Raw genomic sequence first — 21,391 nt, 5'->3', positions numbered from 1 at the left:
GAACAGCAGCTATGTCTGTCGGTTCTGCCTGCCTTCATTACTTGTGATTTGGGATGTTACTACAGCTCTGCTGCAGTATTTCCTATGTTAATCCTCAATGTGCAACAACAAAGTTAAGCTCAATTTGAAAGGTGGAAAAGGTTTCACAGCAACTAAGTGTTCTCAACCAGTGTGTGGTTATATGGAAAAAATTACCCCTCCCCCACTCTTTACTTTATATACTCCTACCATAGAAGTGTTTTAACCTGTTTTATGTTTCACATAATCCTAGGTTGCAAGGCAGTTATATACAGCCATTCTATACACAGGAATGAAGTGTACTTAACATTAATGAAAATGATTTAGCAATTTGCTCTTCCCCAGAACTTTCTTGGAGTGAGGTGGCATGGAGTAGCTGAGTACTACACAGCATTTTTAAATTTTCTGTTAGGTAAGCAGGTGGTTGGTAAATTTATCCAAGTGGCATGACCACTCAAGATGTCAAGAACACTGCCACTACTCAAATCTTTAATGCCCAAAGAAAAAAACACTTCACTTAACACAAGATAACCCATTTCAGCTGCTTTGATGTCAAAAGTTTGCTCCTTCCATTACAAGTTCTCATAACTTGGATAGCATTAAGTCCATTTGCAGGAGGCACCTCATTTGTTTTCACACCCTCAGTGGGCTACTGTGCTACTGGCAAACACTTGAGAATCACTGTAAAGTATCTCAAAGTTTCCCTTCACATTCTCAAGTCTGCATGTTTCCATTCCTAGTCCAGTTTGGTGTATTCAGTTCAGAGCCATCTCCCAAAGCAGAAATAAATTTGGCTTGTGGAGAACACCCAGTTGCATGTTAGTCCAGGCTCCTACCTGTTTCACAGAAGGCTTGCATGTTTAAAAAGGTAAACAAAGAGGCATTAGAAGTAGGCTTATACATATTTTATTACCATCCTAAACACTTTAAAAACAATGCCTCCACTCAATGCAGTCAGGGTCAAAATTTAAAAAAAAAAAAAAAAAAAAAAACCTCAAATCTCAGTCCAATCTGAAGACATTGTTCAGTCCTGGTGGTATGTGGATGAGGAAGAACAGCAGCAGCCAGTTATGGTTGGTGATCCAGAGCAGTCTTGCTCAAGTTTGTTACTAGGGAAAACACAGAAATAGTGAGTTTCAAGTTAAACATTATGACTAGGGAAAACACAGAAATAGTTTCAAGTTACATTATGACTATTGCTTGAAGTTGTGTATTCCTCTTTTCAATCTGGGCTGTCACAAGTAGACAGGCAGAAAGCGCATGGAATTTTATTCTTGCATCTTTGTGCAAACCCAAAAGCAATAGTAAATTGCACCAGGTCTATCAATAGATGCACTAATTACCAGGCTATTTTGACCTAAAACCAAACTAATGCTTTTCAACACATGCATGAAACCAGTCTACAAGGCTTGACTTTCTACATAACTTGACAATGTCACCTAAAAAGTGGTAGGTCAAGGAATAAGCACAAGCTAAAGACCTGGACCAGGCATATGTAGCAGTCAATTTCAGAGTTGAATCAATATTGTTTTATTTCATTACCTAGCTCTAGCCAGGGATTTTAAGGACAGGAAATGCCAGAAAAAGCATGCGACAGTACTATACCATACCAACTCCCTATTTTAGGTAAATTTTACCATAGCCCATTCTAAAATTTAAACAGCAGTCACCCCCTCCCAAAATTACTGACCCATAAGACAGCTGTCACTTCAAAGGTTTCACCCTCACCTCACTGATGCACTAATACTGTTAGGAACCTGAAAGTGCTATAGCCAGGAGGCTAGAAAGGGTGGTGCCAATGCAGCACGTCAAGATCTGCCAGTTGAAGCAATTCAAATCCAAGGCCCCCACAGATTAAGGTTCAGGTTTGTGGCTGTACAAGAGCCTGGGAATAAACAGTAATGTGCGATACTGTTGCATGGGGGAAGGAAGAGAAAAAATGCACACAAAAATGCTTTACTATCAGTAGAAGACGGCAGGGCTGACTTACTACATATGTAAGGTTAAATGCCAAGGTGAAACAGTATATTCTGCAAAAATTGGTGGGGGGGGGGGTGGGTGTCAGCTGCCTTGGAATGGAAGAGTAGCCTAATGATTAGTGAAGTGCTAAACCTGAGGAACTGTTCCCACTGTGGATCCTTGTGGTCCTGGGCAAGTCACTTTACCCTCCTTTTTTTTCTGTTCTGACAGGTTAATACTTCAAAACAAGCACAATGTGTGAAGGAAGAAGTTCCAAGAACTACCAAGGTTCAATATGTCAGATGAAGTTGTATAAGCAGTCTAGACCCAACACGGATCATATTTCAAAATGTGCCTTCCTCAGGTGTCAACTTTACATAAATTAAAAAAAAAAAAAAAAAAATCTAGCTCATGGACCGTCGACACTGTGTGTCAACCTTTAACATCTATCAACCTTCACCCGGAAAAAAGGAGAAAACATAGCAGACACTTCAAATAGTTCCTCCAACTATGGGACCTCAAACTTCTACCAACAACCTCCCCATCCCACATGAAAGACCACACCCTAGACATAGCTGCAACTAGATTCTCCCCAAACCAAGATTTCAAACTAGGGAACCATAGTTGGGAGGAATCTGTGGTCCAACCACTTCATGTGAACTCTTATTGTAAGAAAATAAAGGACCGGGCGGGGGGGGGGGGGGGGGGGGGGAAGAGCCCACAAATCATATGGAAAGAAACTGGGATCTAGATTTTGGGAATTTAAAACAACCACTGGAACCCAATACCAGAATCTACCACCTTTCTACTGGAATGGGATGATAAATACAAACACAGTGTATTGTAGTATTATGGTATGATAAATACAAAACCATACTAGAGATGAAAGCCCCAAAGAATCTCAAACAAGTTAGCCTCCTGGTTTAAACAAAACTAAGCAAACTAAAAAGTATATGCAGAAGGAAGAGACTATAGAACTAGAACAGATAGAGAGAAATGGAAAAAGAAATGAAGGAATACAAAATAAATAAAAATAAGACATGAGAAATGGAAATTATACAGAGAACTTCTTGGATCAGGTCAATCAAAAAGCTATACAAACTAAACATGCTAACCACATACTATTGCTATGACAAACGACCCTCTCTCTACAGCAACAGAACCACAATTACCGATCTAAGGAAGATCTGTTGTCTCACTAAAAGACCTTCATTAATGACCTTGATAGCTCCAAAGATCAGAGCAGACAATATGAACGGTTCCATCCTACAACACCTGACATAGTATACACTGCCATCACAATCCTTCACAACCCACTGTATGGTGGACATGACCAAGGCTACCTACTCCTACAACCTTCATCACCACCAATTATAGACCTGTAGCCTCAATACCACTAATTACCAAAACCATGGCAAGCATAGTCATCAACAACTGATGACTACTTACACACTTTCTCTATCCTTCATGAATCAATCAGGATTCAGCAACAACAGTGCCCTTAATACTACTTGCAAAATTTAGACAAGAAATCAGTAAAAAAAAAAAAAAATTCTTACTGCAATTTGACATGTCGAGCACTCAATACTATTTCAACTACTTGACAAATTTGGCATTGGATGACCTGTGCTGAATTGGCCAAAAGGCTTCCTGACAACTCGATCCTACCATGTAAAAATGGGCAACACAACTTCACACCCTCGATAGCAGAATGCAGAGTGCCACAAGGTTCACCACTATCCCCTCTACTATTCAACTTAATGCAGCTGCTAGCCAATACTTGTGAAATACAGTTACAACCCTTTCATCTACAGACGATGTCACAATCCCATTCGAAAAGGATATATCAGAAAAACAAATCTGAAAAAGGATATCAGTAATCAAACGCAGAATGCAATCAGGCATAATCATCAGGCAAACCTGGGCCTCAGCCTTCAAACTCAAAGACAAAACCCAATGCCTGCTATTAACCTCACACCAAAGCAAAAAGACATCAATTGAACTAGACAAAGACTAAGACTACTGATAGTAACTACCTGACTTCAACCCCCATAATGTCCTCAGGTTCAAAGGCACTCGCTATGTAACCCCCCTCTATTTCAAACTGCATCTCTACAATTCTATCACTATAACTCACACTATTTTCCCCATTTCAAATTGCATCTTTTACCCCTTTATCTGTAAAAGCCAAATCAAAACTGTTGCAGAATGTGGGTTAAAGTGACAATAAAAAAAATGAACAGAATTCTTGGTGACTATTCATTGAGGTTTTAGGCTCCATATTGTTTTTGCATTTCCCCGAGGAAGGCATATTGCCAAAACATGGTCTGTGTTGGGCCTGGACTGCTTATGCAACTCATCTGAGAATAAAACTTCTCTTGATATATTGACTTCTGGTAGTTCTTGAACTTCCTTCCACTTGTGCTTGTTTGTTCAATTCACTTATGTCATTGCTACAAGTGCAAAAATATTGTGAGCTCACTAAGGACAGAAACACCTGAATATAATAAAACAAAAAGTTGGCTGGATCATAAGAGTAAAAAGGGGGCACTAGAAAGGGCTAGGCCAGTGGAGAAAACTATTAATTGTTACAAGTCTGAGGATGCAGGAGAGATTCATATCCATGTTGGAGACTGTAATGGTAAGTATAATAAAATAAGGTGGCAAGTTTGACAGACTAAGGAATACCAAGTCATTAAATCACAAGTGGTTTGTTAAACTGCAGGACCTTGGGAGAAACCTACATGGACAAGTGCAAAGTAACATGTAGGAATCACCACACAGAAGTACAGGCAGCATTTTGTACAACACCTGAAACCTGCTTAATGTGCAGCAGTAGCCAAAAAAGCAAAAAGGTCAATGATGAAGTACATCATGTCCAATCTATGGTGTGAGCTCACTGAATACTGTGTGCAGTTCAAGATAATAGAAAGGCATATAAAAAAGGCTTCCATTAAGAGTAAGGCTAGAAGGACTCCAGCTTGGAGAAGACAATGTTGAAGGAAGATATGTCTTTTCACTCATGATTTTATAGAACAGGAAGGTGCATTCACTTTTTGAAGACACTCAAGTTACAACAAAAAAACAAAAAAAAACTTGCATTCAATGCACAATTAAGATCTGCAGATTGTTGCTGGAGATGTGGTAAAACCAGTTAGAGCAGAGTTAAAAGGTTTAGACAAATTTTTGGAGCCATGGCGAGGCCAAACAGGAGAGCTCGAAATTGAAAATGCTGGCACAAGACTGCAAAACAGAAGAATTGCTGGTGCATGGGAGGAATCAGAATGTGCAGATATGCCTCAGTCAGGTCTAGCGCCGCCAAAAACTCCCCTGGCTGCACGGCCATTATCAGAGTGGAGGGTCTCCATGCGGAAACTGGCAACCTTTAGCGTTCGATTGACCGCTTTCAGGTCCAATATGGGGCGAAAGGAGCCTTCCTTCTTTGGAACTACGAAGTAAATGGAACAGCCTTGCCTGAACTCCAAAGGAACTGGACAAATTGCCTGAAGCTGTAGAAGCCTCAGAGTGTCCCGAACCACTCCCGCCTTGATGCGCGACCGGCAGGAAGACTCTGGAAAAGCATCTGAAAGAGGCCGAGCGAACTCTAAGGCATACCTGTCTCGAATAACTTCCAACACCCATTGATCTGTTGTAATCTGGGCCCATCGCCAATAAAAAAAAACTTAACTGAGCTCCCGCAGGAATCAGAGGAGGGACCCGCAGACCTTCATTGGGTCGGATGGGCTGAGGACTAGAAAGAAGAACCCGAGTCTCTGCCTCCTTGGCGGGACCCCCGAAAAGGACTGGTTTCTCGGGGGGGGGGGGGGGGGGAGAGAAACCACCCCCGAGTTTGAACACCTCTACCTGACTGAAAGCGACGGAAATCACGGCCTCTCCCGCAGTTAGGAGCAAGACCTCAAGAAGAGGCTCTAGGATGATCTTCCGGAAGACAAGGGACTTTCGTATCCCCCAAACTGTGGCCAACTTGTCTAATTCGTCGCCAAACAAAAAAAAAAAAAAAAAAAAAAAAAAAAAAAAAACACACCTTTGAAAGGGAATTTGCTTAACTTGGACTTTGAAGCCGAATCAGTTGACCAACCTCTTAACCAAAGAGACCAGCGAGCCCCTACTCCAAGGCCATAGATTTATAAGAAGCTCTCAGCAAATCATACAAGGTATTAGCCAAAAAGGCATAACCCATCTCAATTTTGGCCACCTCTGCATCTATAGAGGCCAAGTCATCAGAAGACCTGTCCCCAAGACTCTCAGCCCACCAAAAGCATGCTCTAGCCACCAAGGTACCACAAATAGCAGCCTGAACTAAGGAAGAGACGTCAAAACTATTCTTCAAGAGAGCCTCAACTCTGCAATCCTGAACAGCCGTACTGCACTTAGTGACCGCTGAGACTACAGCATCTACCACAGAGATCTTAAGAGCCTTGTCTGCATCCATGACCGAAAAAAGATGAACCACTTCCCTAGCGAGCTGAAAGGGAGAGTCTGGAGCATCCCACTGCACCTGAATGATCTCTAAATATCCTAATGCATAGGGAAAGTTTTCCCAGGACGGCTAATACCTTTAACCAAAAGATCTACCTTGCGTCCCTCCAGGACCATAGGCTGGTCCTCCTCAAAAATGTAAAGCAGCAGCTACTAAGATGAGCTCCTGTAAATCATCCTTGTGAATTATAACTACTGATGGATCCTCAGCTGGGAGTGATTCTGCCCCGGCGTCAGATGAACCGGGGTCATCTAGCTGGTTTTCCTCCAAAATCAACCATCTCTGCAAGGGAGGGCATGTGTAAGCCCTGGTCAGAGATCTGATCCTCCTCCAGCTCCCAGGACCCTCTCTGATCCTCTTAGCAGGCACCACCTGCTTGGTGTCAGTCTCCCTTCTGCACTCCCACCTGTTCAGAAGGTATTATAGCTAAACAGGGAACAGGAGTAACCAATAAAGAGGCTCGGGCTTTTGAAACGGCAGGGGGAGGCAAAATGGTGGCTGTTCCCGCCGAAACTAGAGCTCCCCATCTTTACTGAACGAGCTGACAAGGAAGAGGAAGTAGAGGGAACTGGTACCGCATTAATCGGGAGAGTCGAACCGGGAACCGCCAAAGACTACCGCGGTCAGAATTTACAAGCGCCTGAAGCCCCGACACCCAACACACCTCCTCAACTTTTCCAACATGGTGCGGGGCTCTTGTCGCCGGCTCCGAGTTTCAAATTAAAATTGTTTAAAAAAAATAAATGACAGATGTTCACCAACCAGAGCAACACTGTGCACTGAAGTGGTGGCAAAGAACGAGCTGCTCTGTTCATTCGCACCCTTATGACCTAAGCTCAGGTTTTGTTTGTTTTTTTAAACAATGGCTGCCTCTCCACTAGCTACAATACTATCCCACCAGAGAGACTAAGTGCTCCCCAGCTCCAATATCAAAAGGCACTGCTGGGGGCAACAGGAGGAACCTAGGGGGAGGGACCCAGTACTCCAACACCCCTGAAGCTGACAGATGAAGCCAGAGCTCAGCCACTAATGTCAGAATTCTCCAGTGCACAGAAAAATAGAAGAGAAGAAAAGAATTCCACTTTAAATCCCCCCTTTTTTTTTTAAATAAAGAGAAAGGAGGAATAATATAGAATAAAGAAAGAAAGTCCTTCTTCCACCTGCTGGAGACTGAGAATACTGAATCTAGGGCTAGTTGGCCAGGGCTCTTATTGGCTCTCTAGAGTCAGAATTCAGTCTCCACCTGCTGGAAGGAATGCATAACCCAGTCAGTTCCTGGGCCAGTCCGGAGGAACACTAAGGAAAAATTGGGTTAAAAGATAGAAAAGTAGGGTTAAATGGTCAGTATTCTCAATGGTGTCTGTGCTGGGACTACTGCTTTTTAACATTTATAAATTATCCAAAGATGGGAGTAACTAGTGAGTTAATTAAATCTGCTAACACAAAGTTATTCAATTGCAAGAGGATTGTGAAAAATTACAAGAGGACCTTACGATACTGGGCATCTAAATGGCAGGTGACGTTTAACGTGAACAAGTGATGCATGTAGGAAAGAGGATCCCAAATTATAGCCATGTAATGCAAGGTTCCACAGTAAGTCACTGACCAGGAAAGGGATCTAGGCGTCATACTGAAATCAGTGTGTGGCAGAGGCTAAGAAAGCAAAAAGAAGAGGTATGGATATGATAGAAATCTATAAAATGAGTGGAATGGGTGGACATGAAATCGCTTGTTTACTCCTTCCAAAAATACTAGGACTAGGGGGCATGCAATGAAGCTACAAAGGTAAAATTATGTATCATACCTGATAATTTTCTTTCCATTAATCATAGCTGATCAATCCATAGACTGGTGGGTTGTGTCCATCTACCAGCAGGTGGAGATAAGAGAGCAAACTTTTGCCTCCCTATATGTGGTCATGTGCTGCCGGAAACTCCTCAGTATGTCGATATCAAAGCTCCATCCGCAGGACTCAGCACTTAGAGAATTACACCCACCAAGGGACACTCTGCCCAGCTCACCACTGCCGAAGCGGGGGAGGGGAATTAACCCAGCTCATCCTCACACAAGTGGGGGAGGGGAATCCGTCCAGCTCATCCCAGCGGAGCGGGGGAGGGACACCACACCCGCCGATGCGGGGGGGGATCTGGCTTATCCTGCAACCGCAACCGCGGGAGGAGCTGACCGACCCTAACACCGCCGAAGCGGGAAGGGTACAAAGCTGCCCTACTGCCGCACGAAGCGGGAGGGAGTGCCGGCAGAATTTAAGTCTCAATCCAGCCCCGTAAAACGGAGGGGAGAGGAATGCAGCAGCTCACTAACACAAACTCGTCTCAACTCTTGAAGAATCCAATTGAAAAAACTTGAACACGAAGTCCTCCTGAACAGGAACTGAAGACTAAACTTGAACCTGAAATGCAACCAGAATATAAACAATACAGATATCTGGGAGGGACTATGGATTGATCAGCTATGATTAATGGAAAGAAAATTATCAGGTATGATACATAATTTTACCTTCCATATCATCATGCTGATCAATCCATAGACTGGTGGGATGTACCGAAGCAGTACTCACCCAGGGCGGGACATTGAAATCCCTGACCTCAACACTGAAGCTCCAAACCGGGCCTCCGCCCGTGCCGCCACAGTCAAGCGGTAATGCTTGGAGAATGTATGGGCCGATGCCCAAGTTGCCGCCTTGCAAATCTCTTCCAAGGAGACGGACCCGGCCTCTGCCATCGAGGCCGCCTGAGCTCTAGTGGAGTGGGCCTTCAGCTGGATAGGCGGCACCTTCCCCGCGGCCACATAAGCCGCTGCAATGGCTTCCTTGACCCATCTTGCCACTGTAGGCTTAGCAGCCTGCAGACCCTTACGAGGACCTGCAAACAGGACAAACAGATGATCCGACTTCCGGAAATCATTGGTCACTTCCAAATATCTGATGATGACTCGTCTCACATCCAGATATTTAAGAGCAGAGTATTCCTCTGGGTAGTCCTCCCTACGAAAGGAAGGGAGACAGAGCTGCTGATTCACATGGAAGCGAGAAACAATCTTGGGCAGGAAGGAAGGCACTGTGTGAATAGTCACTCCTGCCTCAGTGAACTGCAGAAAAGGCTCTCGACATGAGAGTGCCTGGAGCTCGGAAACTCTTCTGGCTGAAGTGATAGCCACCAAAAAGACTGCTTTCAACGTCAGGTCTTTCAGAGATGCCCTCGACAAGGGTTCAAAAGGCGGCTTCTGTAATGCTCTTAGCACCAGGTTGAGATTCCACGCAGGCACCACCGAGTGCAGAGGAGGGCGCAGGTGATTAACTCCCTTGAGAAAACGCACCACATCTGGCTGCGAAGCCAGGGAAGCACCCTTCAGGCGGCCCCTGAAGCAAGCCAGGGCCGCTACCTGGACTTTAAGGGAACTGAGCGACAGGCCTTTCTCCAGACCTTCTTGCAGGAATGCCAACACTGAAGAAATTGGAGCAGTGAATGGAGAACATGAGCCTGCTTCACACCACGCTGCAAAGGTACGCCAAACCCTGGCGTAAGCAGTAGAAGTAGAGCGCTTCCTCGCTCTCAGCATAGTGGCGATGACCTTGTCTGAGAAGCCCTTCTTCCTCAGACGCTGCCGCTTAATAGCCAGGCCGTAAGACCAAAGGGGGAGGGATCCTCCATCACCACGGGACCCTGATGTAACAGACCCTGCTCCACTGGCAGCCGCAGAGGATTGTCGACTGAGAGCCTGATCAAGTCCACATACCAGGGACGTCTGGGCCAATCCGGACCCACCAGGATTATCCAGCTCGGATGCTTTGCCACCCGGTTTAGCACCCTGCCCAACATGGGCCAGGGCGGGAACACATAGAGGAGCTCTTGTGTCGGCCACTGTTGGAGAAGAGCATCTACTCCCAGGGATCGAGGGTCCAGTCCTCTGCTGAAAAAGTGCGGCACTTGGCAATTGGCCGATGACGCCATCAGATCTAGGCTCGGCTGGCCCCAGCGCTTCGTGATGCCCAAGAACGCCTGAGCAGATAGCTGCCACTCTCCGGGCTCCAAGGTATGGCGACTGAGAAAGTCCGCCTTGACATTCATGACTCCAGCAATGTGGGCCGCTGACAGCTGTTCCAGGTTCGCTTCCGCCCACTGGCATAGATTCATGGCCTCCTTGGCTAGAGGGGCGCTCTTGGTACCTCCCTGGCGGTTGACATAGGCCACAGCCGTGGCATTGTCCGACAGGACCCGTACTGGCTTCAACGCCAGTACCGGGATGAACTCCAAAAGCACCAACCAAATGGCTCTGAGTTCCAGGAGGTTGATAGACCACTTTGCCTCTGCAGGAGACCAGAGCCCCTGCGCTGTCCTTCCCAAGCAGTGGGCTCCCCAGCCCGACAAAGAGGTGTCTGTCGTGACGACAATCCACTCCAGGGTCACCAGAGGCATTCCTGCAGACAACTTGTCTGTCTGCGTCCACCAGCTCAGCGCCTTGCACACTGCTGGGTCCAAGGGAAGGCGCACAGCATAATCCTCAGACATCGGAGTCCAGCGCTGCAGCAGAGAGTGTTGTAGTGGTCTCATATGAGCCCTGGCCCAGGGCACTACTTCCATCGTGGCCGTCATAGAGCCCAACAGCTGCACATAGTCCCAAGCCCGAAGAGGAGAGGCTACTAGGAACTGGTCCACCTGATCCTGAAGCTTGACAATCCGATTGTCTGGCAGGAACACTCTGCCTACTTGGGTGTCGAATCGAACTCCCAGATACTCCAGGGACTGAGTTGGGCGCAGCTGGCTTTTCTCCCAGTTGATGATCCACCCCAGGGAGCTCAAAAGAGCAACCACCCAATCTGAAGCTCTGCCGCACTCTGCATAAGAGGGGGCTCGGATCAACCAGTCGTCCAGATAAGGATGGACTTGTACTCCTTCCTTCCTCAGGAAGGCCGCGATGACCACCATTACTTTGGAGAAGGTCCACGGAGCAGTAGCCAACCCGAACGGGAGGGCTCTGAACTGGAAGTGTCGGCCCAGTACTGCAAAACGCAGAAAGCGTTGATGAGGAGGCCAGATGGGAATATGCAAGTACGCTTCCTTGATGTCCAAGGATGCCAGGTACTCCCCTGCCTTCACTGCCGCTATAACAGAGCGGAGAGTCTCCATGCGAAGTGCCGAACTTTCAAGGCCCGATTGACCCCTTTGAGGTCGAGGATAGGCCGTACAGAACCTCCTTTCTTTGGTACCACAAAGTAAATGGAGTAACGTCCCTTGCCAAGCTGATTTTCTGGCACCGGAACGACCGCACCCAGGCGGATCAGATTGTCCAAGGTCTGCTGCACTGCCACAGCTTTGACCGGAGACTTGCAGGGAGAGAGTACAAACCCGTCTCTTAAGGGTCGGCAGAACTCTAGCTTGTAGCCGTCTCTGATGACTTCCAGCACCCAAGCGTCTGAAGTTATTGTGGTCCACTCGCCCAGAAACGAGGACAGCCGTCCTCCAATCTGCACTGGGGGGTGGACCAAGGCCCCGTCATTGGGTACGAGACCCTGGGGGAGGACCGGAGGGAGCACCTCCGGGACGGCGGTCTCTGCGAAAGGAATGCTGCTTGGGGGAGAAGTTCCTCTTGAAGGAAGAGGAGGCAGAAGAGCCCGACCTGCCCGGGCGGTACCGACGGGCTTCCTGAAACCGTCCTCTGGAGGTAGCGGGGCGAGTACTAGCCCGAGCCCTGACCTCTGGTAACTTCTTGCCCTTAGACGTGCCGAGATCGGTCACGATTTTGTCCAGCTCGACCCCAAAGAGCAGCCTGCCTTTAAAAGGCAATTTAGCCAGGCGGGATTTAGAGGCGTGGTCAGCAGACCAATGCTTCAGCCAAAGCCACCGCCGCGCAGAGATTGTCTGAGCCATGCCTTTAGCTGAGGCCCTCAAGACATCATACAGCAAGTCTGCCAAATAGGCCAAGCCCGATTCCAGGGCCAGCCAATCAGCCCTCAAGGAATGATCCGAGGGGGAAGCCCGCTGCACCATAGTCAGGCACGCCCTGGCCACATAGGAGCCGCAAACTGAGGCCTGCAAACTTAAAGCAGCCGCCTCAAAGGACGACCTTAAGGCCGCCTCCAATATTCTGTCTTGGGCGTCCTTTAGGGCCGTGCCACCTTCCACCGGCAACGCCGTTTTCTTAGTAACCGCAGTGATTAAAGAATCCACGGTAGGCCACAGATAGGCCTCACGTTCACTTTCAGGCAAAGGATAGAGGCAGGACATAGCCCTAGCCACTTTAAGGCGCTCGCTTCCGGGACATCCCACTGAGCCGAAATTAAGGTGTGCATAGCATCATGCACGTGGAAGGTTCTAGGCGGGCGCTTCGTCCCCAGCATAATGGCAGAACCAACAGGGGCTGAGGGAGAGACGTCCTCCGGAGAGGAAATCTTCAAAATGCCCATGGCCTGCACTAACAGGTTGGGCAAATCCTCTGAGCTAAAGAGCCGCACTGCAGAGGGGTCATCCGCTCCATCCGAGTGGGGATCAGTCTCCTCCAAGGAATCCGCAAAGGACCGTTGGGAGAACTCAGAAACGCTGCCCTCATCTACATCGGAGGAGACAAAGTCCTCCAAGGCCTGGGAATCAACCCGAGGGCGTTTACCTCCGGGGGCCTCAACCTCTTTACCAGACGAGGGAGCAGGGGCAGCGTTTTGCATAAGGAAGGCCTGATGCAGCAGCAAAACAAACTCGGGGGAGAAACCCCCCAGACTGTGCACTTCCGCAGCCTGGGCTACAGCCCTAGACGCACCCTCAACCGGCGCTCACAAGAGCGGGGGAGAGACATGCTGCGCATCCAAAATGGCGTCCGGTGCGACACTCCGCGGAGCCGCGTGGGAAGAACGGCGCTTAAGTTTAGCCGCTTTTGTGCCGTCGCCCAAATTAAGGGCGTTCATGGCATTAACGTCTCCCACTTCAAGGGTGGCCCAAGAAGAAGCCGTCCGAGTCGCGTGGCCGGCCAAGATGGCGGAGGCGAGCAGCAGGGGATGGGCGTTTATGGCGGGAAAAACCGCCACACCAGAGGAAGGACCGGGACACTCATCGGTCACGAAACTGTCACCCAACAAGGGCGAATCAGACTTTAAGACCCCCGCATCCCCTCTAAAAGCACACAAGCGATCCGGGGAGCGACTCTTTGCGCCCTCGCCCTCCGACGCCATAGGCCACGTGGAGATCAATCGGGGAACCCCCTGCCCGCTATAAAAAAGGTAAAAATTACCTGCTTTCCGCTCCGAGCTGTAACGACCTGGTGTCCCAGTGAGTAGCTGCAATAAACGTTTAAATAAACGTCGAAATAAACGCCTTTAAGGACGTTCAAAATTTTTTTTTTTTTTTTTAACGGAGCCAGCGGGAGGGGGGAGAAAAGGAGGGACCTGGCGCCACCAGGTTTGCACTTGCTCAAGAAGAGCCCTCAACCCCAGGCACTCAACAAAACCTAAAAATTAGGCTTGGAGGCCTAGCCAGAGCTGCTGCTGTGTGTGACCACCACCTGCTGAGATAGAGAACATACTGAGGAGTTTCCGGCAGCACATGACCACATATAGGGAGGCAAAAGTTTGCTCTATCTCCACCTGCTGGTAGATGGACACAACCCACCAGTCTATGGATTGATCAGCATGATGATATGGAAGTAGTAAATTAAACTAATGGGAGAAAATATTACTTCACTCAGTATAATTAATCTCAAATTTGTTGCCAGAGAATGTACTAAAAGCAGTTAGCTTAGTAGGGTTTAAAAGAAAAAAAAGTTTGGATGGCTTCCTAAACCAAAAAGTCCACAGACCATTATTAAAATGGACTTGGGAAAATCCACTGCTTATTTTTAAGATAAGCAGCATAAAATGTATTGTACTGTTTGGGATCTTGCCAGGTACTTGTGACCTGGATTGGCCACTGTTGGCAACAGGATGCTGGGCTTGATGGACCTTCAATCTGTTCCAGTATGGAAATACTTATGCAAGAAAAAGAGGTCAACTGTTCATCCCTGCATTTAGGCGGCTTCTAAGGGTTTTTTTTTTTTTGGCAATTTGCTAGAACTTGCAACCTCATTGATCTAGTAAAGCCATTTATGATTGGAGGAAGACTTGGAACTAGCCCTACCAATGACCAATTATGTAGCCTAGGCCTTGACAAATGTTTTGAATTTAAGAGCCAGCTGCTTAACGTCCCTTCCCTAGGTCTACCTGCCTGATACGCTTAAAACCTGTTAACAGGCAATTGCAGTGGCAGCTGCCTCTCCTCCACTCAGGAGCATGCTAACACTTCAGTTGCACCTAGGGTCAATATTTAATTCAAAAATCACCTTTGCCCATGTCTGCACCCTTAACCCTCCACCTTCCTTCAGACACAGGCTTATGTTACCTTCCCACTGCGCCATCTATTGCTACTGAAGAAAAAAAAAAAGCACTATCTACATGTGTACACTCAAACAATGCAAGCCATGAGTTAAAGACTGCAGAGTTTATCCATTTGCAGCTTTCATAAGAGCTATGTGTACCAACTATGGATGAAATACTTGTTTGGTGGCGATTGCCAGTTCAAGGCATGGAATCCGAGGCGTAAGGATTTGATAGGCCCCAACATAACCCTTCCCATCATTAAAAGCCTTTGACTAACTTCCCCTATCAGACCTCACTTTTGCCCAACTGCTCTTAAATGTAAATTTATAATCATTCGCCCAGAAACAAGTTCCCATTCTCTCAGAACACTGCTTTCCCAGGAAAGTGAACTGAAATAAAAATCTGTATTATGTACTGAACCATTTAGCTTCTAATACGATGAATCAATACTTACACATTTTTCAGTTTCCAAGCCATCTACAAAGAAAATCATGTAAGGGGTCACGCCATCCTCACGGTAGTCCAATAATGCCACCATACCATCTGGATTCATAGAGTCACCTGTGAAGAACTTTGTACATAAAGTTTTATTTTTTTGCGCACATCAATAAAAGTAGAAACATGCAGACTACCTATGTTAACTAATGCAGAAACCTATACAATCTAGGGCTGTACATCAATTAATTTTTAATCAACACAAATAATTGCATAAATCAACCCCTCACCTTTCCTCCTAAACTAACAGTCAGATATAAAATTCTCAAAACAAATTTCAGTTAAACTATCAATAGAAATCAAACAAAATAAAACATGGAAAAGAAAATACCACCTTTTTTTATTGGACATAACTTAACTTAATACATCAAGAAATGTATTATGTCCAATTAAAAAAAGGTGGTATTTTCTTTTCCATGTTTTATTTTGTTTGATTTCTATTGATAACCTTAAGAGTGGACTAACATGGCTACCACACTCCTCTAGTTACTAAACTACAAATAAATTTCTCACCTTTGTCTTGTGATTCTCAATTACTTTGTTCAGAGCAAGGAGAAGCATAAAGAAACAGTGAACTACTGTTTCCTAGACCTTCTGTCTATTCACTATTTCTCTCTTCCTGCCCTATACCCATCTTTCACATTCAACTTTCTTCCTCCTCCAAAGGCAGGATCTGCCTTTTGTGTTCCCCCCCCCCCCCCCCCCCATTGTCAGCATGTCCCTTTCAAGCAGCACCCCTCCTGACACATCTGCTTACCTCTTCCTGCACTCCATCCCAACCCCACAAGGTTCTTATTCATTCTCATGCTGCTCCTATCTGCCCCTTCCAACCTTGAAGGCAGGCTGCTCCTATCATTTCACACAATAGTCTCTCTGTAGCATCCTGCTCAAAAACAGGAGTTGTCAGAGGAGGTAGGATGCTAGAGACTATGGCTGAATGAGAGAAGCAGCCTGCCTTCAGCATTAAAGCAAGGACAGAGGGTGGAGGGACAGGTAGAAGCTGTAAGACAAAAGGCCATCTACTCTGGGTCCCCAACGCTGCTGCCCAGAGCCTCTCCTGCCTTGCCCATGTCTGAAGGGCCACAGGCTTGTACCTCCAGTTACTTCTGGTCAAGGAAGGGTGTGCGGTTGTTTCACTCACCAGCAGCTGGCTCTTCCCAACAGCAACTGGTCCCTGCAGCTCAGATGGCGCAGGGCTGGCTGGATGGTTGTGGGTGAGTGAGAGCTGCCATTTAACATTTAAAGTGTTAATCATGCAGCCCTACAATAGAAGGAATTCTGCAGGCACTGGAGGCTTTCCTCATCCCTCCCTGCAGAAATCAGTAGCAAAACAGCTGTCTCTGCAGTCCTAGGCCCAACTGGCCATTTGAATTGCATCAGCCTCCGCTGTCCTAGACCCATTTGCCGCTTTTACCTCTTAGTTCTGCAGTCAGGGAAAGCAGCAGACTTACGAAGAGCGTGGGGGAAGTGTACTGTAGTTAAGTCACTGGGATAAAGCTAAATATGGGTGTCTCTGGAAGGTATGGATTGGTGGAGAGGGAGGGGGAATATCAGACCTTATGATGGAATTCTACACAAAAAAAAAAGTGTGCCTAATTCTAATACTGTCCCATTTTTAGGGAAACAATGAACCCATACCTAGTGGAAGTGTACCCTTAATAGCAGATACGGCTTAGTTAATACTGGGCAATGTTTCTGTTCCTATTTTTAGAGAATCATGAACCCATACCTAGTACCAGGGTACTACTGCATATTTTCAAAGACTAGAAACTTTGAATGAAATTGGCATAATTAATCAAGTGAAAGTTTGAAGCTACCAGTCCCTGCTTCCAAGGACTCTTACCAAACTTGACAGCACTTCCCAAATACAAAAGTTTAAAATAAAACCTTACTTGGAAGTTTTTGAAGTTTGCAAGAATATCTTTGACTTTTTCTGCAGCTCCTGACATGAAAGGCTTTACTCTGTCTGGATTTGTCTTTTCAAGTATGGCTTTGATTCTGTAACAAAAAAAAAAAAAACCCACAAAATATTTAGCGTACAGCCATATACTATTTATATAGTCAGAAGTATTCAGTAACCTTAGAATACAACCATACCTGCTTATATTGACCCCACCCCCAAATCCAAGCAACCTTAAGGAGCTGCTTTTATCATTTGTGACAACGCTACCTCTTATATTGAGAGGGCAAGTCTCATCAGTGGTTCACACCATATCATCAAGATTGGATTACTGTAATGCACTCTACACAGGTCTGCCTACAAGCGTTTGCACCAGTTGTAAATGACGTGACATCACACCATTTTTGCAAAAACTGCACTGGCTACCAGTACAATACAGAGCTAAAATTTAAAACTGATCAAGGCCCTTAAAGGAAATGGCCCTGAGTACTTGAATAGGATCTCGCTCTACATACCAAGGTCACTAAGGTCCTCTCCAAGGAGTATTCCTAACCTATCATCTCCAAAGGACACCATATGCAATAACTGCTAGTGATCCTTCTCTGAAGTAGCCCCTACAATCTGGAACGCACTTCCTGAAAGGCTTTGCTTAACAAGACTAATCTACTTCAGGAGGCAGGTGAAAGCTTGGCTCTTCACCCAGGCCTTTAATGGAATAATTAACTTGCTAGTCACACAAGGAATGATACCAGCTGCACTTACAAGACTTGCTTATCCACTCCTACCCTAGCTGCGAGATATTCGAACACCTTTCTGATTTCTGGTACAACATTGTTTACAATTAGTCCCTTTCATTTGAAGAATAATTTTCCAAGTCATTCAGTCCTATATTTGTTAGTTTGAGCTATGCAATCTTGTTCAAGGCATGATTTGCTTACTGTAGCTTGTTCCTGTACCAAACCTCACTAAGCTACATAAGTCTTGCCTTAAGTGAAACTGTACAGCTAAAAACAAACAAAAATGGACCTTTTCTGGATAAAGTGCTCTTCATTTTGTAACTTCTGCTAATCTTATGTTTTATCTTTGCTTGCACCCTATGCTGTCTACTACAATGTTTATGTATTGTGTTAACATTGTAGTGTAGCATACTATGCCTTACCTCAGTGGTCCTCAAACGTTCTCAGGTCACAGTGCCCCTAGCTATAGATTTCCTCTCAGGTCTTCCACACCCCCACCCCTCAAAAGTGTCGAGTCCTCCCTTTGCTGGCAGGGATGCTGAAGTCCTTCCAAGTGAAGAAAGTCTACTGCCCGAGGCCCAAGCTCCATGCTGCTTGTGCAGCAAGCAAATTAATGGCATACTTCAGCCACCCATGTCTGCATTCTGCCTCTCCTCCCCTTCCACTGTCTGTCCCCTCCCAAGCACTTGCCTTCTCTATCCCCTCTTCCCCCACACACCCCCCCATCCCTGCTGCTCCTCTAGACCAGCAGCAGCAGAGCAAGCTACAGCCACCAAAAGGGAGGACTCATACAGAGCTGCCGGCTGTGCCCCAAAACAGGAGACGACTTTTTTTTTTTGGGGGGGGGGGGGGGGCAGGACTGTATGAAGAGTCTAGACCTGTGGTGGCTGCAGCTTGTTTTGCCACTGCTCATCTAGAGAAGCAGTAGTGGCATGGAGGGAGGTAGGGAAATATACCATGACGCAGTTTGGGAACCACTGCCTTATCTAGTATTAATTTTTTTTCTGCTGTAATTTACATTCTTGCTGTATACTGTTAATTCCTTCAAAGAGACCATAAGTAAATACCAATAAATCAGTTCATTATCATACCTTAAAGTTGTAATTAAATAACTTACTAGAACAGTGAAGGTTAATCACCAATACCAGTAGAATTCTCTCTACTTATTGATATGTCACACACTTATGACATATTGGTCAAATTAAAAAGCTATAACTAGGAAGACTAGATTTATTTATAAATACTGAAGACTAAACTTGGTACACAAATGGTAAACTAATACAGGGAAATTTCTATAGCTTTTCACTTTAAAACTGCTTCTAGAACTGCAAAAGCAGTCATGGCCTTGTTTACCATTGAAAAACTTCACTACCAAATCAGAATATAAGAAGGGAAAGTGAAAAGGTCAACATTACGTAGCTTATCCTGCCCCATCAGCAAGACCAGCTACAATACCAATTTTTGAATAAAGCTGATAAGCTAGCAGATTTTTACATACGCTTTCATGTAATCCTTGATATACTGTTTGTAAGATTCTTTTGTGAATGAGGTTTCTTGAAGTTTATGGTTCAGGACTATATCAACACCGCTGACAACTGTTGAATCTGTGCCTTCATCTTGGATCTCAGCAGAGGCATTGCCACCAATTAAAGCATCATCAATATCACCCTCTTGTCTGTTGACAATCTGCAGCAAAACACAGATATTTATAATTTGAAAGTTTCCTACAATTATTTACTAGTTACCATAGAGACATCTAGTTACTATGGAAACATGAAAGGGGAAAGGGAAATGGGGCTTGATATAGGGCCTGAGGTTTTGCAACTACATTCAAAGCGGTTTACATATTTTCAGGTACTTATTTTGTACCAGGGGCAATGGAGAGTTAAGTGACTTGCCCAGAGTCACAAGGAGCTGCAGTGGGAATTGAACTCAGTTCCCCAGGATCAAAGTCCACTGTACTAACCACTAGGCTACTAGATCAAGTTTATAACAAACCTGGACATTAAGTAATCAAAATCCTCCAAGTCACAAATTTGCTTAAAGACACGAAAGTGTTTGAAAAAAAAATTAAGCAGATGAGATCTAAAACCACTGCACTTTGGTTTATGTGAGCTAGTGGGCTCCAAACCATCAGCACATGCTAAATGGTCAGTCCAACCTTAGAATGCTGCCCACTTTTGAGATTGTCAGCAAAATTTGACTTACAGGGCAATTTGGTGCATAGAAAGTTATTTCATGAGAGCTCTACATATCAAAGTATAAATGATGCCATGTAGCATAGCTATAAGTTCATGCAATCCAAGGTTTTCTTATGTGGCCCACTATAAGATATCCACACGGATTTCTGATCAAGTGGCAAACTAGAAAAAAGACAGGATACTGCTCTGGGTGGGGTGCGGCACGGCTCAAGTTATGTCTTCACAAATGCACCACAGACGTATTTGGTTACTGGCTGTTAAAAGTAACCGCCTCTGGTAGAGAGCAGCATTCACATTAGAAAACAGCCTTCCTATTTTGTAGTACGCCAAGCCTATCACATTCTCTTTTAGGAAAAATAAAAAGTACACTTTTTTAAATTTTAAAAAAAAAGTGCACCTCCACCATATGCCTTAAGCACTTCAAATGCCTTAATAGAAGGCACGAAGTAACCAGTACATCCTGAAGCCCCACATATAAGCTAGGTTTATATATAGTTATGTACAGAAACAGATCGCATAACAAAAAGTAGCCAAGCAGCGCCACTCTCTGTGGTTCGTTTACTACAGAGGCCTCACCTTGCCATCCACTTCGTAGCACAGGCCGCCGTTGGTCAGCTTGCACGGATAAATGTCCGAAAACATCTCATCGTCTGCAAAACAAGAAGTGGATAGGGTAGTAGGTAAACGAGCGAGGAGGCGACTCCATTATTCATTGTCTCTAGTACTTTCTCCCTCACCCTTCCTCTTCCCCCTTCCATTGTTTCCGTTCTCCCGGCGGCGGTTACTGCAGCGCAACCGGGAGGTCCGGTGCCGAACAAAATGAACACAGACAAAAAAAAAGCAAGGCGCGCACGCCCGCTCGCCTCCCTCATCGCGTCCTCCTACAGCTCAAGTTCTTTTCGCTCTCTCTGCGCATCCTCCACTGCTGACCACCCATCCGGGTAACCAGCTGCGGCCTACCGCCCGGAATACCTTACGTGCTTGCCCGGTATCTTTAGCTGAGAAAAAAACACTTTCCCCAGCCCCGAAGCTGAAAAATAACCCCAGGACCCTGATCGATTAACACTAGCGCCGTTCCCTTACTGCTGATCACGTCCCTGAAGAGATGCATGGTGGAGGATGGCGTAGGAAGCAGCCGTGCTCACACGGGACAGAGAGGGCAAGGCATACAGGAAGAGAACGAGTGGGCCGCTACGCTTGCTGATATACACTGTACGTCCC

The 21,391-nt window shown here is 45.9% G+C and overlaps 1 protein-coding gene and 1 non-coding gene across 2 annotated transcripts; both read right to left on the bottom strand.

Moving 5' to 3' along the window:
* Nucleotides 1-908: 908 nt before the first annotated feature.
* Nucleotides 909-21,363, bottom strand: TPT1 (tumor protein, translationally-controlled 1). The gene is made up of 6 exons (XM_030200519.1): nt 21,254-21,363; nt 20,747-20,820; nt 19,468-19,655; nt 17,225-17,330; nt 15,292-15,408; nt 909-1,127 (listed from the first exon to the last, which is right to left on the bottom strand). The coding sequence occupies exons 1-6, from the start codon at nt 21,279-21,281 to the stop codon at nt 1,125-1,127; spliced, it is 516 nt and encodes a 171-aa protein (XP_030056379.1). The 5' UTR covers nt 21,282-21,363; the 3' UTR covers nt 909-1,124.
* Nucleotides 1,225-1,354, bottom strand: LOC115469810. The gene has a single exon (XR_003942074.1). It is a non-coding gene; the product is annotated as a small nucleolar RNA SNORA31 (small nucleolar RNA).
* Nucleotides 21,364-21,391: the final 28 nt, after the last annotated feature.

The sequence above is a fragment of the Microcaecilia unicolor genome, chromosome 4, assembly GCF_901765095.1.
Source record: "Microcaecilia unicolor chromosome 4, aMicUni1.1, whole genome shotgun sequence".
Lineage (NCBI taxonomy): Eukaryota > Metazoa > Chordata > Amphibia > Gymnophiona > Siphonopidae > Microcaecilia > Microcaecilia unicolor.
Note: the sequence above shows the minus strand (reverse complement) of the source record. Positions and strands in the feature narration are given on the sequence as shown.

Coding starts and splice junctions, on each gene's coding strand:
- TPT1 (XM_030200519.1), bottom strand. CDS start 21,281: ATGCATCTCTTCAGGGACGTGATCAGCA. Junction 19,656..20,746: donor GCTACGAAGTGGATGGCAAG/GTGAGGCCTCTG, acceptor GTTTTGCTGCAG/ATTGTCAACAGACAAGAGGG. Junction 15,409..17,224: donor CAAACTTCAAAAACTTCCAA/GTAAGGTTTTAT, acceptor TTATGTACAAAG/TTCTTCACAGGTGACTCTAT.